This window comes from Oryx dammah, unplaced genomic scaffold (assembly GCF_014754425.2).
Source record: "Oryx dammah isolate SB20612 unplaced genomic scaffold, SCBI_Odam_1.1 HiC_scaffold_29, whole genome shotgun sequence".
Lineage (NCBI taxonomy): Eukaryota > Metazoa > Chordata > Mammalia > Artiodactyla > Bovidae > Oryx > Oryx dammah.
The window spans coordinates 34280337-34294920 of NW_024070213.1; the positions used below are offsets into that span (position 1 = coordinate 34280337).

The 14584-nt window shown below is 39.4% G+C and overlaps 1 protein-coding gene across 1 annotated transcript in view; it reads right to left on the minus strand.

The window, feature by feature from the left end:
* Window positions 1-14584, minus strand: part of LMNTD1 (lamin tail domain containing 1) — an 80709-nt gene that overhangs the window by 15257 nt on the left and 50868 nt on the right. The window contains exons 7-9 of the mRNA XM_040234575.1: window positions 14277-14396; window positions 8730-8944; window positions 7607-7772 (exon numbers count right to left, since the gene is read on the minus strand). Of these exons, the coding sequence (XP_040090509.1) occupies window positions 7607-7772; window positions 8730-8944; window positions 14277-14396 (501 nt within the window). The remainder of the gene's footprint in view (window positions 1-7606; window positions 7773-8729; window positions 8945-14276; window positions 14397-14584) is intronic.

Here is a 14584-nt window from a genome sequence, read left to right on the forward strand (position 1 = left end):
ATTGTGCGGTAGCATTAGCATTCTTTGCCATTGCCTTTCTTTGGGATTGGAATTAAAACTGGCCTTTTCCAGTCCTGTGGCCACTGCTGAGTTTTCCAAATTTGCTGGCAAATTTAGTGCAGCACTTTCACAGCATCATCATTCAGGATTTGAAATAGCTCAACTGGAATTCCATGACATCCACTAGCTTTGTTCATTGATGCTTTCTAAGGCCCACTTGACTTCACATTCCAGGATGTCTGGCTCTAGGTGAGTGATCATACCACCGTGATTATCTTGGTTGGATTGTATTAATATATCATAATTAATCCATGATATTGTTAATGAACAACTGTATTGCTTCTCAGTTCAGTTCTGTCACTCAGTCGTGTCCAATTCTGCAGCACGCCAAGCTTCCCTCTCCATCATCAACTCCCAGAGGTTGCTCAAACTCATGTCCATTAAGTCACTGATGCCATCCAACCATCTCATCCTCTGTCATCCCCTTCTCCTCCCACCTTCAATCTTTCCCAGCATCAGGGTCTTGTCTAATGAGCCAGTTCTTCACATCAGGTGGCCAAAGTATGGGAGTTTCAGCTTCAGCATCAGTTATTCCAATGAATATTCATGACTGATTTCCTTTAGGATTGACTGGTTTGATCTCCAAGTATTGCTCCTAATTTTTGGGTTTTACAAAATGAGTTGCTGTGGTCATTATTGTCTTTGTCATTTGGTCCACATGTGTGTCTATTTGTTAGGCATATATGATATCTGGGACTAGAACTGATGGATTATGGGATATTTGTTAATAATTTTTCTTGCCTTATTGCATCCAGACTTTTAGTACAATGCTGAGTGGGAATTGTCCTAGAGAGAATTCTTGCCTTGAGCTGGATCTCAAGGGGAAAACTTCAATTACTTTACCATTTAGTATGATAGCTTACATTAGGAATTTTGTAGACATAAAGGAAATTATATTTGAATTTCATCTATTGAGATGGTTATAATGTTCTTTTTTATTTTGTTAATTATTTTCAAAGTTTGAATCAACTTTGCATTCTTGAAATAAACTTTGTGATATATTATCCCCAAATAACCCACATATCAAAGATAATCACATTGAAAATTAGGATATATGTTGAACTGAATGATAATGAAAATATGGCATACATCATGCCAGAAACACAACATTTCATATACTATTCTTTTAGTGTTTATCCTAAATTCAAGCATGCATAATTGGTTTACTGAAGTCTAATATAACTGTATATTTTTACAACTTACTGAACAAATCATGACATTTGGAGTACTTTAACTCCATTTTCTCTGCTCCTAATTTTTGTGCTATTGATGTTGTTATTTGGGTTAAGTAGTATCCCTCCAAGGAGAAGGCAATGGCAACCCACTCCAGTACTCTTGCTTGCAAATTCCCATGGATGGAGGAACCTGGTAGGCTGCAGTCCATGGGGTCGCTAACAGTCAGACACGACTGAGCGACTTCACTTTCACTTTTCACTTTCATGCACTGGAGAAGGAAATGGCAACCCACTCCAGTGTTCTTGCCTGGAGAATCCCAGGGGTGGCAGAGCCTGGTGGGCTGCCGTCTATGGGGTCGCACAGAGTTGGACATGACTGAAATGATTTAGCAGCAGCAGCACCAGCAGTATCCCTCCAAATGTATATGTATATGTCCTAACCTCTTGATTGAAGTCGTGAATGTAACTTAATTTGGAACTTGAGTCTTTGCAGATGTAATCAAGTTAAGATGAATTTCTAGCAGATTAGAGTGGGCCCTAATCCAGTGACTGGTGTCCTTATAAGAAGAAGAAAATATGGATACAGATGCACGAATTGTGGAAAGATGGAGGCAGAGGTTAGAGTGATGCAATCCATGAGACAAGGAACACCAAGGAATGCTGGCAACCAGCAGAAGGTAGGAAGAGGCAAGGGAGATCATCCCCTAAGGCCTTCAGAGAGAGAGTGTGTGCCTGCTAACAACCTGATTTCAGACTTCTAGCCTCCAGAACGGGGAGAGAATAGATTTGTTTTAAGCCACCGAGTTTGTAGTACTTTCTTACAGTACCCTTGGGAAACTAAGACAGCTGTTATGTATTTAAATTCTCTATTTTACCCCCCACAAGACAATATTAGTACAATTCTGTGTAGTGACGATTCATTTATGTTGTACCATGTCTTCACTCTGTATTTTTTTCACTTCTTCCAACAACTCTGTGCGTCCTTCTAGGATTATTCTCTTTCTAGCTGAAGTATTTTCTTAATGTGGTCTGTGGTTGATGAATTCTCTCAGTTTTTGTTGGCCTGAGAATGTCTTTGTTTCATCTCATATTTTGAAGTTGATTTTTAATTGGAATAGAACTCTAGGATAATAGTTCTTTAAAATTTTTTTTAACTTTTTATTTTATATTGGAGTATAGTGATTAATAATGTTGTGACAGTTTCAGGTGCACAGCAGAGTGACTCAGCCATGCATTCACATGTATCTTTCTATTCTAGGACAGTAGTTCTTTTAGCACATTAGCACACTGAAGATATCATTCCCTAGTCTTCAGATTTCCAGTATTTGGCTTTTTAAAGTTTTATTATAATAAAGAGCTACTTTTGAATTTGTGCTGCTTAGAATTTATTTTTCGTGATTCTGTGGCTTGATGTCTTGCATCAGTTTTTGAGACTTTTGTCATTATTTCTTTAAATATAACTCTTGCCCCAATCTTACTCTCCTGTCTTTTTGGGACTCAAATTACAACTCCTGTCCTGTCTCTTTCTCACACCTGCTTTGTTCTTCTTTTTCCTTATTTTTACTCCTCTATTCTTTCCTTCCTTCCTTCTTTCCTCCTAGATTTTAAAATTAAAAGCTTCTGCACAACAAAGGAAAACATAAGCAAAGTGAAAAGACAGCCTTCCGAATGGGAGAAAATAATAGCAAATGAAGCAACTGACAAACAACTAATCTCAAAAATATACAAGCAACTCCTGCAGCTCAATTCCAGAAAAATAAACGACCCAATCAAAAAATGGGCCAAAGAACTAAATAGACATTTCTCCAAAGAAGACATATGGATGGCTAACAAACACATGAAAAGATGCTCAACATCACTCATTATAAGAGAAATGCAAATCAAAACCACAATGAGGTACCACTTCACACCAGTCAGAATGTCTGCGATCCAAAAATCTGCAAGCAATAAATGCTGGAGAGGGTGTGGAGAGAAGGGAACCCTCCTACACTGTTGGTGGGAGTGCAAACTAGTACAGCCACTATGGAGAACAGTGTGGAGATTCCTTAAAAAATTGCAAATAGAAATGCCTTATGACCCAGCAATCCCACTGTTGGGCATACACACAGAGGAAACCAGAATTGAAAGAAACACATGTACCCCAATGTTCATCGCAGCACTGTTTATAATAGCCAGGACATGGAAACAACCTAGATGTCCATCAGTAGATGAATGGATAAGAAAGCTGTGGTACATATACACAATGGAGTATTACTCAGCCATTAAAAAGAATACATTTGAATCAGTTCTGATGAGATGGATGAAACTGGAGCCGATTATACAGAGTGAAGTGAGCCAGAAAGAAAAACACCAATACAGTATACTAACACATATATATGGAATTTAGGAAGATGGCAATGATGACCCTGTATGCAGGACAGCAAAAGAGACACAGATGTGTATAGCGGACTTTTGGACTCAGAGGGAGAGGGAGAGGGTGTGATGATTTGGGAGAATGGCATTGAAACATGTATAATAACATGTAAGAATCGAAATACCAGTCTATGTCTGATGCAGGATATGACACGCTTGGGGCTGACGCGCGGGGATGACCCAGAGAGATGTTGTGGGGAGGGGGGTGGGAGGGGGGTTCATGTTTGGGAACGCATGTACACCTGTGGTGGATTCATGTCAATCTATGCCAAAGCCAATACAGAATTGTAAAGTAAAAATTAAAAATAAATAAATAAATTAAAAAAAAAATAAATAAATAAAAAAATAAAAACCTTCAGTGTCACCTACTCTGTCCTTCATTAACATGCATTAAACAATTACTATATGTCATGTGTGTATTTAGTGCTATTTACATAAATTAAAAGATTTCAATTATACAATATATTTTATGAATTAATATATTTGCAATTTTCTCAACTGAAGTAAAAATAACCTCTTAAAATTCTTCTGTATATCTGTTAATAGTGAAAATTTAATGAATAGAAAATTTTAAAGTTATGTGTGGATGACAATAAACTTGAAAATTCTGAAAGAGATGGGAATACCACACCACCTGACCTGCCTCTTGAGAAACCTGTATGCCGGTCAGGAAGCAACAGTTAGAACTGGACATGGAACCACAGACTGGTTCCAAATAGGAAAAGGAGTATGTCAAGGCTGTATATTGTCAGCCTGCTTATTTAACTTCTATGCAGAGTACATCATGAGAAACGCTGGGCTGGAAGAAGCACAAGCTGGAATCAAGATTGTCGGGAGAAATCTCAATAACCTCAGATATGTAGATGACACCACCCTTATGGCAGAAAGTGAAGAGGAACTAAAGAGGCTCTTGATGAAAGTGAAAGTGGAGAGTGAAAAAGTTGGCTTAAAGCTCAACATTCAGAAAACAAAGATCATGGCATCCGGTCCCATCACTTCATGGGAAATAGATGGGGAAACAGTGGAAACAGTGTCAGACTTTATTTTGGGGGGCTCCAAAATCACTGCAGATGGTGATTGCAGCCATGAAATTAAAAGATGCTTACTCCTTGGAAAAAAATTTATGACCAACCTAGATAGTATATTCAAAAGCAGAGACATTACTTTGCCTACTAAGGTCCGTCTAGTCAAGGCTATGGTTTTTCCTGTGGTCATGTATGGATGTGAGAGTTGGACTGTGAAGAAGGCTGAGCACCGAAGAATTGATGCTTTTGAACTGTGATGTTGGAGAAGACTCTTGAGAGTCCCATGGACTGTAAGGAGATCCAACCAGTCCATTCTGAAGGAGATCAGCCCTGGGATTTCTTCAGAAGGAATGATGCTGAAGCTGAAACTCTAGTACTTTGGCCACATCATGCGAAGAGTTGACTCATTGGAAAAGACTCTGATGCTGGGAGGGATTGGGGGCAGGAGGGAAAGGGGACGACAGAGGATGAGATGGCTGGATGGCATCACTGACTCAATGGACGTGAGTCTGAGTGAACTCCAGGAGTTGGTGATGGACAGGGAGGCCTGGCGTGCTGCGATTCATGGGGTCGCAAAGAATCAGACACGACTGAGTGACTGAAATGAACTGAACTGAACTGAATGAACAGATGCCTTGAAAGCGTTAAAGCAATTGTCTTTTAAAATTATCATTATATGGGATTTCCCTGGTGGTGCAGTGGTTAAGAATCCACCTGCCAGTGCAGGGGACACAGGTTTGAACCCTGATCTGGAAAGATCCCACATGTTGCAGAGCAAGTAAGCCTGTACACCAGAACTACTGAGCCTGTGCTCTAGCCCGTGAGCTGCAACTATTGAGCCTATGCACCCTAAAGTCCATACTCTGCAACAAGAGAAGCCACCGCAGTGAGAGAAGCCACACAATGAGAAGACCTCACACTGCACTCACTGGCCACAACTAGAAGACACCCTAGTGCAGCAACAAAGACCCAGCACAGTAACAAATATAAATATATAAATAAATTTTAAAACTATCACTTTATATTATACAAATATAGTGCAATTTATGTTGAACAAAAAATTTACTGAATAATCAGTGTAAGTTGCCATCACTATAGAAAGGTGTATCAAGAAAATCTGAAGTCAAATTTCTTTGGTAAACAAGCTGTTCATAATAAGTGAAGGCAATCATTAACTGGAGAAAAACATGAAGGTACTTCTTAAAATCTCAAATCTAAGTCCTAAAGTCCTAAATATGTGTGTCTATAAAATATATATGTATATTAAATGTATATATATATATATATAACTTATTGCTGAAAGAGCTTTTTAAATTTCAGATCCAAGTCTCTTAGTTTATAGATGAAGCAACTCAGGCACAAGACATAGGATACTTAATTTTATGAAATGGAATATATTCAGGAATGTACAGAATTTCCATCATTCCACTTCTAAAAGGCATTATTTGTAGCATGGGTTAGCACACTAGCATGGTGGTTTTCATACTGAGTGTACAGAATCCTGTGATTCCAAATAAGTGCCTCAGAAGTCACAGGGAAGGAGGAGAGAAGAAAATGGGTGAGACTTCCTGGTGGTCTAGAGGATAAGAATCCACCTGCCAATGCAGGGGACATGGGTTCAATCCCTGGTCCAGGAAGATCTGACACGCCACAGGGCAACTAAGCCCATGTACCACAACTACTGAGCCCAAGCACCCTAGAGCCTGAGTTCTGCAACAAGAGAAGCCATTGCAATGAGAAGCCCGAGCAAAACAATTAGAGAGTTGCCCCCATTCACTGAAACTGGAGAAAGCCCGTGCATGGCAGCTAAGACCCAGCACAGCCAAATAGTAATATAAATGAATAAATAAAAGAAGAAGATAGCTGCAGTGGGTAGTGGGAATCACTTTTCTTCAACTTGGATGGGTCTGTTTTCATCCATTTCATATACTGGGATTCTGCCCAAGATTTCACTTAAAAAAGCATCTTTCTGCTAAATATGTTTGTAAATCATTTTAACTTCTCCAGGATTTAGCTGCTATATGAAAGCTTAGGATCTGGCACCATATGTAATCAGTTCTTAATTATTTGGGAACCTCTGGTGAACCTTGTGAACTTTCTTGCCAGAAAACATCACATAGGCTTACTTTTTTTTTTTTCCCTCTCCAAGTTTAACAGATTCGTGGACTTCCTGAAGTCCATGAACAGATCCTGGGCTAATAACACCAACTCTAAAAGCTTTACTTAAAGGACTTATATAAGAAACTTCTGGTTGAAAAAAGAGTAGGAATTTGGGATTAATATTAGAATGTGTTACGAAAAAATGGATTTTTTTTTTTTAGCACAGCTTAACTTATAGGACCCATTTATCCTGTCTAATGAGAAACAAAATATACTTTCAACCACACTTAAAGAATCCTATGTCCTCTTGTCGTTCATGGTGTTCTTTTGATGATGCATTCAGACACCTAATGCAAAGAGCCAACTCAATGGAAAAGTCCCTGATGCTGGGAAAGACTGAAGGCCAAAGAAGAAGGGGGCAGCAGAGGATGAGGTGGTTATATGGCATTACCCACTCACTGGACATGAATCTGAGCAAATTGCAGGAGATGGTGAAGGAGAGGGAAGCCTGGCATGCTGCAGTCCATGAGGTCTTGAAGAGTCAGACACGACTTAGCAACTGAACAACAACAACAATAACTCAGACACTGTGCTAGAGCAGAAGTATTAGGTTGGCTAAAAGTTTGTTTGGGTTTTTCTGCACCATTGCATGGAAAACCCGAACGGACATAAGTCAACAAGCTCATGGTACTGACTTTAGAGGCCATCTATTCTTGAGGATATGAATAATTTTTAACACTTAAGAGACTTTTATTACTTAACCACATTTTTACTAGTTCTACACACACACATACATCACTTACCCTCCATTGGAATAGTATCCCTTTGACCTACCTGGACTGGATCAGTCCGGGTTGACCTGGGCTGTCTGTTTAAGCTGTGTTCAGCCATGGAGGTGTTGTGAGCATCGGTCAGTGCACAGTAGGGGTGTGCAGGGACATTAGGACTGTGGCACCATGGGCTGCGAGTGGGGAAAAGGGTTGGTGGGATTTCTTTTTCTCTGTAAAAGAAAAATTGAGCCCAAATTGAACTGGAAAGCCACTTCACCCAGTGATGTGAATAATGAAGGCTCCATTAGAGAGAAAGCATGTTCCAAGATTAGAGAGCATGGCTTTTCCAGTCTTGTGAGCAGCACTGTTATTACATCAGAAGCATCTGACTACATATAAATAACATAAATTCTGTACTTTCCGCCACAGCCAGCTCTTGATCCAAAATGAAAGTTCTAGATGATGCAAATCTTCCTCCACCTAAGCACTATGAAAGGCATGGTGATGACTTCCTCTCTGCACTGCCCCTTGGCCTTACTGCTAACAGGAGGGCTGTTACGAAGTGAAACAAGCCGGTGGGGGGGTGTCTTAATATCAGTGGAAATTGCCAGCCTTTATTTTCTCATGAGTGTGTCTCTGTTTGCTCTGTGTTTTTGTGTTTCAAAACATAAAAGTTATTATGGTTTTTATGGTCCTATTCAAAATAGAAGTTTTTTTGTTTGTTTGTTTTTATCGATTTATCTGTTCATCACATTGTCGCCCAGTCATTCCCACCTGTTCAACCTTTATTAATTGTGGGAAGAACTCAACTAAAAAAAAAAAAAAAATCAAGCAGACTTCCCTGGTGGCTCAGTGTTAATGAATCTGCCTCCCAATCCAGGAGACATGGATGCGATCCCTGATCTGGCAAGATCCCACATGCCAAGGAGCAACTAAGCCCGTGTGCCACAACTGTTGAGCCTGTGCTCTAGAGCCTGGAGCAGCGAATACTGAGCCCATGTGCTGCCACTACTGAAGCCCACATGCCCTAGAGCCTGGGCTCTGCAACACGAGCAGCCACCACAATGAGAAGCCTGCGTACCACCACTAGAGAGTAGCCCCCGCTCTCCACAACTGGAGAAAAGCCTGCGCAGAAACAATGACCCAGCACAGACAAAAATGCAGTTTAAAAAAAGAGCAATTTTTACCTCTTAAGAGAAGCTTGAGCTTGTTCCACCTGGCATTTTGAGGACTCTCTCTTAAACTGATCTCGTTTTTCTTTAGTTGTAGTTGCAACTGCTGGCCAATGAAACATGTGCCGTTGAGGTGTTGCACTTATTATTGAACATCTGTCAAATTCGATGTCAGTCTCTAATTTTTCCCATGCTTGCTTCCAGTGAATGGGAGTGTACCAGGCAACAGCCTAACAAAAATGATTCATTAATATTAAATACTATTAGAGTTGTTTTTAAAATGACATAGGCTTATTGCAGGCTTCCCAGATAGCTCAGTTGGTAAAGAATCTGCCTGCAATGCAGAAGACCCTGGTTTGATTCCTGGGTTGGGAGGATCCCCTGGCGAAGGGAAAGGCTACCCACTCCAGTATTCTTGGGCTTCCCTTGTGGCTCAGCTGGTAAAGAATTGTCCTGCAATGTGGGAGACCCCGGTTCGAGCCCTGGGCCAGGAAGATGCCCTGGGCCAGGAAGATCCCCTGCAGAAGGGAAAGGCTACCCACTCCAGTATTCTGGCCTGGAAAATTCCATGGACTGTATAGTACACGGGGTCGCAAAGAGTCGGACACAACTGAGCAACTTTCACTTCACTTCACTGCAGGCTCATTGCAATAAAATTTCAGTCAAACTGTAATGCCATTTATGTACTGTGAAATGATTAGTGAAACACATAAGGAGGCTATAGTGAGACATCCTGCCTTAGTTTCCAACTCTGAAAATTTCAAGCTGCATCTATGCAGGCAGGTTATCGCTTACTCCCTTGGAATGTGTCCTCATACGTAAAATGGGGAAGGTGGTGGCTATATGACAGCATTATGAGATTCAATTAAGCTATTGAATTTCATAATTAAAAGGAACTGTGCAAAATTTATATTAATAAGTTAAAATTTAATAGTTAATATATTTGTATATTACATATTTATATAATAATTTGTATAAATTAAATATAACATAAATATTAAATATAATATAAATATATATATTAAATATGGGGCTTCCCTGGTGGCTCAGTGGTAGAGAATCCATCTGCAAATCCAGGAGATACAGGTTCAGTCCCTGGGTTGGCAAGATCCCCTGGAGAAGGAAGTGGCAACACACTCTATATACATATATTATTTGAGATGGGAAAACAGGTGTTAAAACTAAAGACATGAAGAGGAAACCACGTTCTCCAAGCTAGAATACTAGGTGGGGAGTTTGTTTTGGTTTCCTGAATACGTGGCATGTATAACATATATGTGTAAAATCATTCAGAAAAATCACGTGTAGGGACTGATAATTAAGTGTTTGTTCAACAGGGAACGTTAAGCACTGCAGTGTACCCCATCTACTTGTTCTTGTGATCTGTTTTTAGTTTATAAAATTATAGAGGCTTAGATTGATGTTGTATCCATTGAAAAACCCTCTGTAGGCCTTGATAAGTTACAACAGAAGGCAAGTTAAGATAGGCAAAGAAAGAGAAAGATGAAAGCTTTTTTTTTTTTTTAATTTAATTTCATAGATCACAGCAGAAAACCCCACTTTTGGTTCAGGTCATCAGTTAGGGATTCTCCTCTTTTGCAGTTCAAATAGATATTTTTGTGGAAAATATGTTAATCATCTTTTGAGTGAAATCTCTCTCAATTAGAGTGTAAGCCTTTCCTAGCCAAGAGCAATATTTTATTTCTTCCCGTATTATAAGGGACTTAAAAATATCTACTGATAATGACAATGATAATGTGATCAAATAAAATGATACAGTTTTAATCTCTCTTCTGAAATGTTGACCATATGAACCTTGTGGGTTAGTTTTAGTACCTAACAGAAAAATTTTTGGAGTTGGAATGTCTGGTTTTATCTTACTTTTGCCATTTTGCCAGTCATGTGATCTTGAGAAAGCCATTTAACTTTCCAAGCCCCACGTTCTTCCTTTGTAAAATGCTTAAATAATCTGAGAATCAAAGGAGATAATGCACATATAAACAGCCATTCATGAGTTGCTACAGCACCAGAATTCACTGCTCCATATTTTCTGAGAACAATGTATTGGGAAAATTCAAGGCATTCAGTCACATGAGATGCCTATTCAATTTCTGACAGGTAATGTAGAGGCTACAAATCATATAGAACAAAAAAGTGGTTGCTGAAAAAAAATCTAGCCTTGTTTAAAAATCAATAGCCTCATAGAATCATGGAGAAGGCAATGGCACCCCACTCCAGTACTCTTGCCTGGACAATCCCATGCACGGGGGAGCCTGGTAGGCTGCAGTCCATGGAGTCGCTAAGAGTCAGACACGACTGAGCGACTTCACTTTCACTTTTCACTTTCATGCATTGGAGAAGGAAATGGCAACCCACTCCAGTGTTCTTGCCTGGAGAATCCCAGGGACGGGGGAGCCTGGTGGGCTGCCGTCTATGGGGTCGCACAGAGTCGGACACGACTGAAGCGACTTAGCAGCAGTAGCACCATAGAATCATAGTGATTGTACTATATAATCTTATATAAACTCATGACAAAGCAAGACTAAATCTACTTTTATATTACACCACATGGTTTGTAACGGATTGAATATTAAGTATTGCCAAGTTAGTGACGAACCAAAAAGTAGTCTGTCATACTTTATTTTAGGTTTCTATTTTTAGAGTTGGACACAGCTTAGTGACTGAACAATGATATAACTTCTCTTTGCCACACATGTTTTTTTTTAAAGTATTTTTCAAGTCCAGACTCAGGACCTATTCTAGTCTATGTCATTGTCTACTATTGTTCTAGTCAGATTTCAGGTTCTGTAACTTTCCCCACAAGATATTAATTATTTTCAACACACAAGTTATATCAACAGAAGCAATTCCAGGATCGCAAAGAAAGTCTGGATCTGTTTTTCAGCATGTCTATGGGAATGTAGCAATCTATCATTTCAAGGAAAATTTGCCTGGCAACTGCAGATAGTGAGATCCAGTATCACTGAGGTAAGAACAGGAATTAATTGTTGTTTAAAAAAAAGGGAGGGGAGAATTTTGTGCTTATATTAGAGCTTTTAGATTGACAGTACCACACCTCAGGGTAGTTAATGGAAATATTTTCTATTTGAATTAAACAATGCTGATTGCTTTACCATGGAGTGGAAATTCCAATAGGAAGTGACCTTAAAAAAAAAGACTTGAGCTGAAGCCTGAAGGGTGAGTAGGAATTAATAGGTAAGTAGAGAGAGAGAGTCTATGGAGAGGCAAAAGCATGTGCAAAGGCCCTGTGGCTTGAGGGAGCAATTAAGTACTGGAAAATAAGAGAAGCCACAGGGAGGTGTGAGTTAGGGAGGAGGAAAGGGGCAATACACTATGATTCAAGTCAACTGGGTGAACTTCTCTCATCTGCAGACTCAAAACAAGGGCTTTATGCTCTCTAATGTTTTTCATGATCCTCTCCTTTACAGAATTGAATCTCTGAGTCGTCACACTCTGTGCACCAACTTCTACTAAAGCATTGTTTCACAGTAATGCAATTATTTATTGTTACATATCAATTTTTACTACCAGACTCATGAGTTTTCTGAGGATAAGAACCATGCAACAATTACGTTTTTTTCTCAGCTTCTAGCACAAAGCTTGGCAGACAATAAATATATGTAAACATTTTCCGTATGAATCAACCAGTTTAACTCTTATACTAGCAGACAAAATTACTTGTGTTTACATCACTCTGAAGAAATGGTCTGAACCTATATGTGCCAAGTAGATCAAACCAATCAGTAAAAGGAAAACTCAAAATGCCAAGTTTAATTCAGTGGCAAGGAGGGACAGTTCACTAAAATGTGCCTTCCAGGAGCTCAGGGACCTTGTCTGTCTGGTTCAGCACCCAGTGCTTGGGACACTGTACACACAAAGTGTCTGACTCTTTGTGACCCCATGGACTGTAGCACGCCAGGCTTCTCTGTCCATGGAATTCTCCAGGCAAGAATATTGGAGTGGGTTGCCATGTCCTCCTCCAGGGGATCTTCCAACCCAGGGATCAAACCCAGGTCTCCTGTATTGCAGGCAGATTCTTTACTGTCTTGAGCTATCAGGGAAGCCCAAAGTGTTTACACAATGGCTAAATGGGTGGATAAATGTGGTGAAAGGTCTGAAACAAGAATGCCTTAATCCTAACCTGAGTTCTGCTAATGATTTCTTATGAGGGTGAGTAAATAACTTAGATTACATAACCTTATTTTCCCCATCAGTGACAACTACTGGAAGTATTATAGAATTCAGTTTGTGCCCATAGAAATATGAGACAATAAGTGAGTAAAGCCTGCAAATTTACATCTAAAGAGTGTTCACTCCATCTAATGCTAACTGTGTGTTCTCACAAAAAGACATTAAATGGCTCTTAATTAATTAGCAAATCTACTCTGAAGGGATAGTCAGGTATAATGCAGCAAGAAAGAAACTCAGAAATAGATTTTGATCAATATATTGTATGAATTTGTAATTATAGGCTTGGGTAAGAAAAGGCAGAGATTAAAAAATCTAAAGAATGGCTTTGAGAAAGGAGTAAATTTTTTTGTCATAAAAAGGGATACATTTACACTTTACTGGCATCTTTTGAGGTATATATTTAGGCTAATATTATACCAAAAAGGCAGAGTGAAAGTATAAAATTGCAGAATATTGGTAATGAGTTATATAGAGTTATTTCCTTTTTAAATTTATTTTTTAATTGACGGATAACTGCTTTATAGAATTTTGCTTTCTGTCAAACCTCAACATGAATCAGCCATAGGTATACATATATCCCCTCCCTCCTGAATCATAGAGTTATTTCTACAGACTTAATTTGACAGTGAATAAAGTATAATGTGTGTGTGTGCTTAGTCACTCAGTCATGACCAACTCCTTGCTACCCAGTGGACTGTAACCCACCAGGCTCCTGTGTCCATGGGATTTTCCAAGCAAGAATCTTGGGAGTGGGTTGCCGTTTCCTCCTCCAGCGGATCTTCTCCACCCAGGGATCGAACTAGCGTCCCTTGCGTCTCCTGCATCGTTAGGCGGATTGTTTACCACTAGCGCCACCTGGGAAGACCGAATAAAGGATATAGTGGCTACAAGTTAGAGGCTATAGTCCTCTGACAGTAGGAATCTTGACCTGTGTTATATTCCCAACATTTATCACACTTATCACAGCCCTGGGAATAGAGAAGAATCTCAACAAGCAATTGAGAAATGAAGAAACTAATAGAAAAAAGCCCACATGTAGTTCCTTCCTTTCTCATCCTTCTCTTCAGGAGAAGGCCAAATGCCATAAATAAAATCCATGCTTGATTCTGAAACTTGAAGTCGCTTCTAGAAACACAGGATATTAAAATTATCTTTGCCAAACTATAAGCACCTCTTTGGCACTGGAGATAGGCTGCTACTGATTTGCCTGACACGTTATGACAGTTAGTGACGGTTTTTTCCAAGCTTTTAAAGATGAAAAACTCATTGAGCGAGCCAAGAGGGGAAAGGAGGACACAAGCAGAGCTATCCGTTCTTATTAAAAACTATTATTAAGGACTGGACACTGACTTCACCGTTAGGTTTGCACAGGATGGTTGTACAGTTTGGGCCTGTGTGAAACCTGTTTTGTTCCTTCCAAAGAAAATCAGATGGTGACTGATGCTTTATTTCAGATGCTGCTGTCCAGACCTGTAAGAAAAGATTTTGTTAATGACAATTGCCAGTGGAGTTCAATGCAGTTTTATAACTGTAAGAGTTATTACAACACATCTTTTAAACAGGTGAGTTTTTTTTTTAAGATTAAAATAAATCTTTATTGAATTTGGCATAATGTTGCTTCTGTTTCATGTTTTGGTTTTTTGGCTTCAAGGTATGTG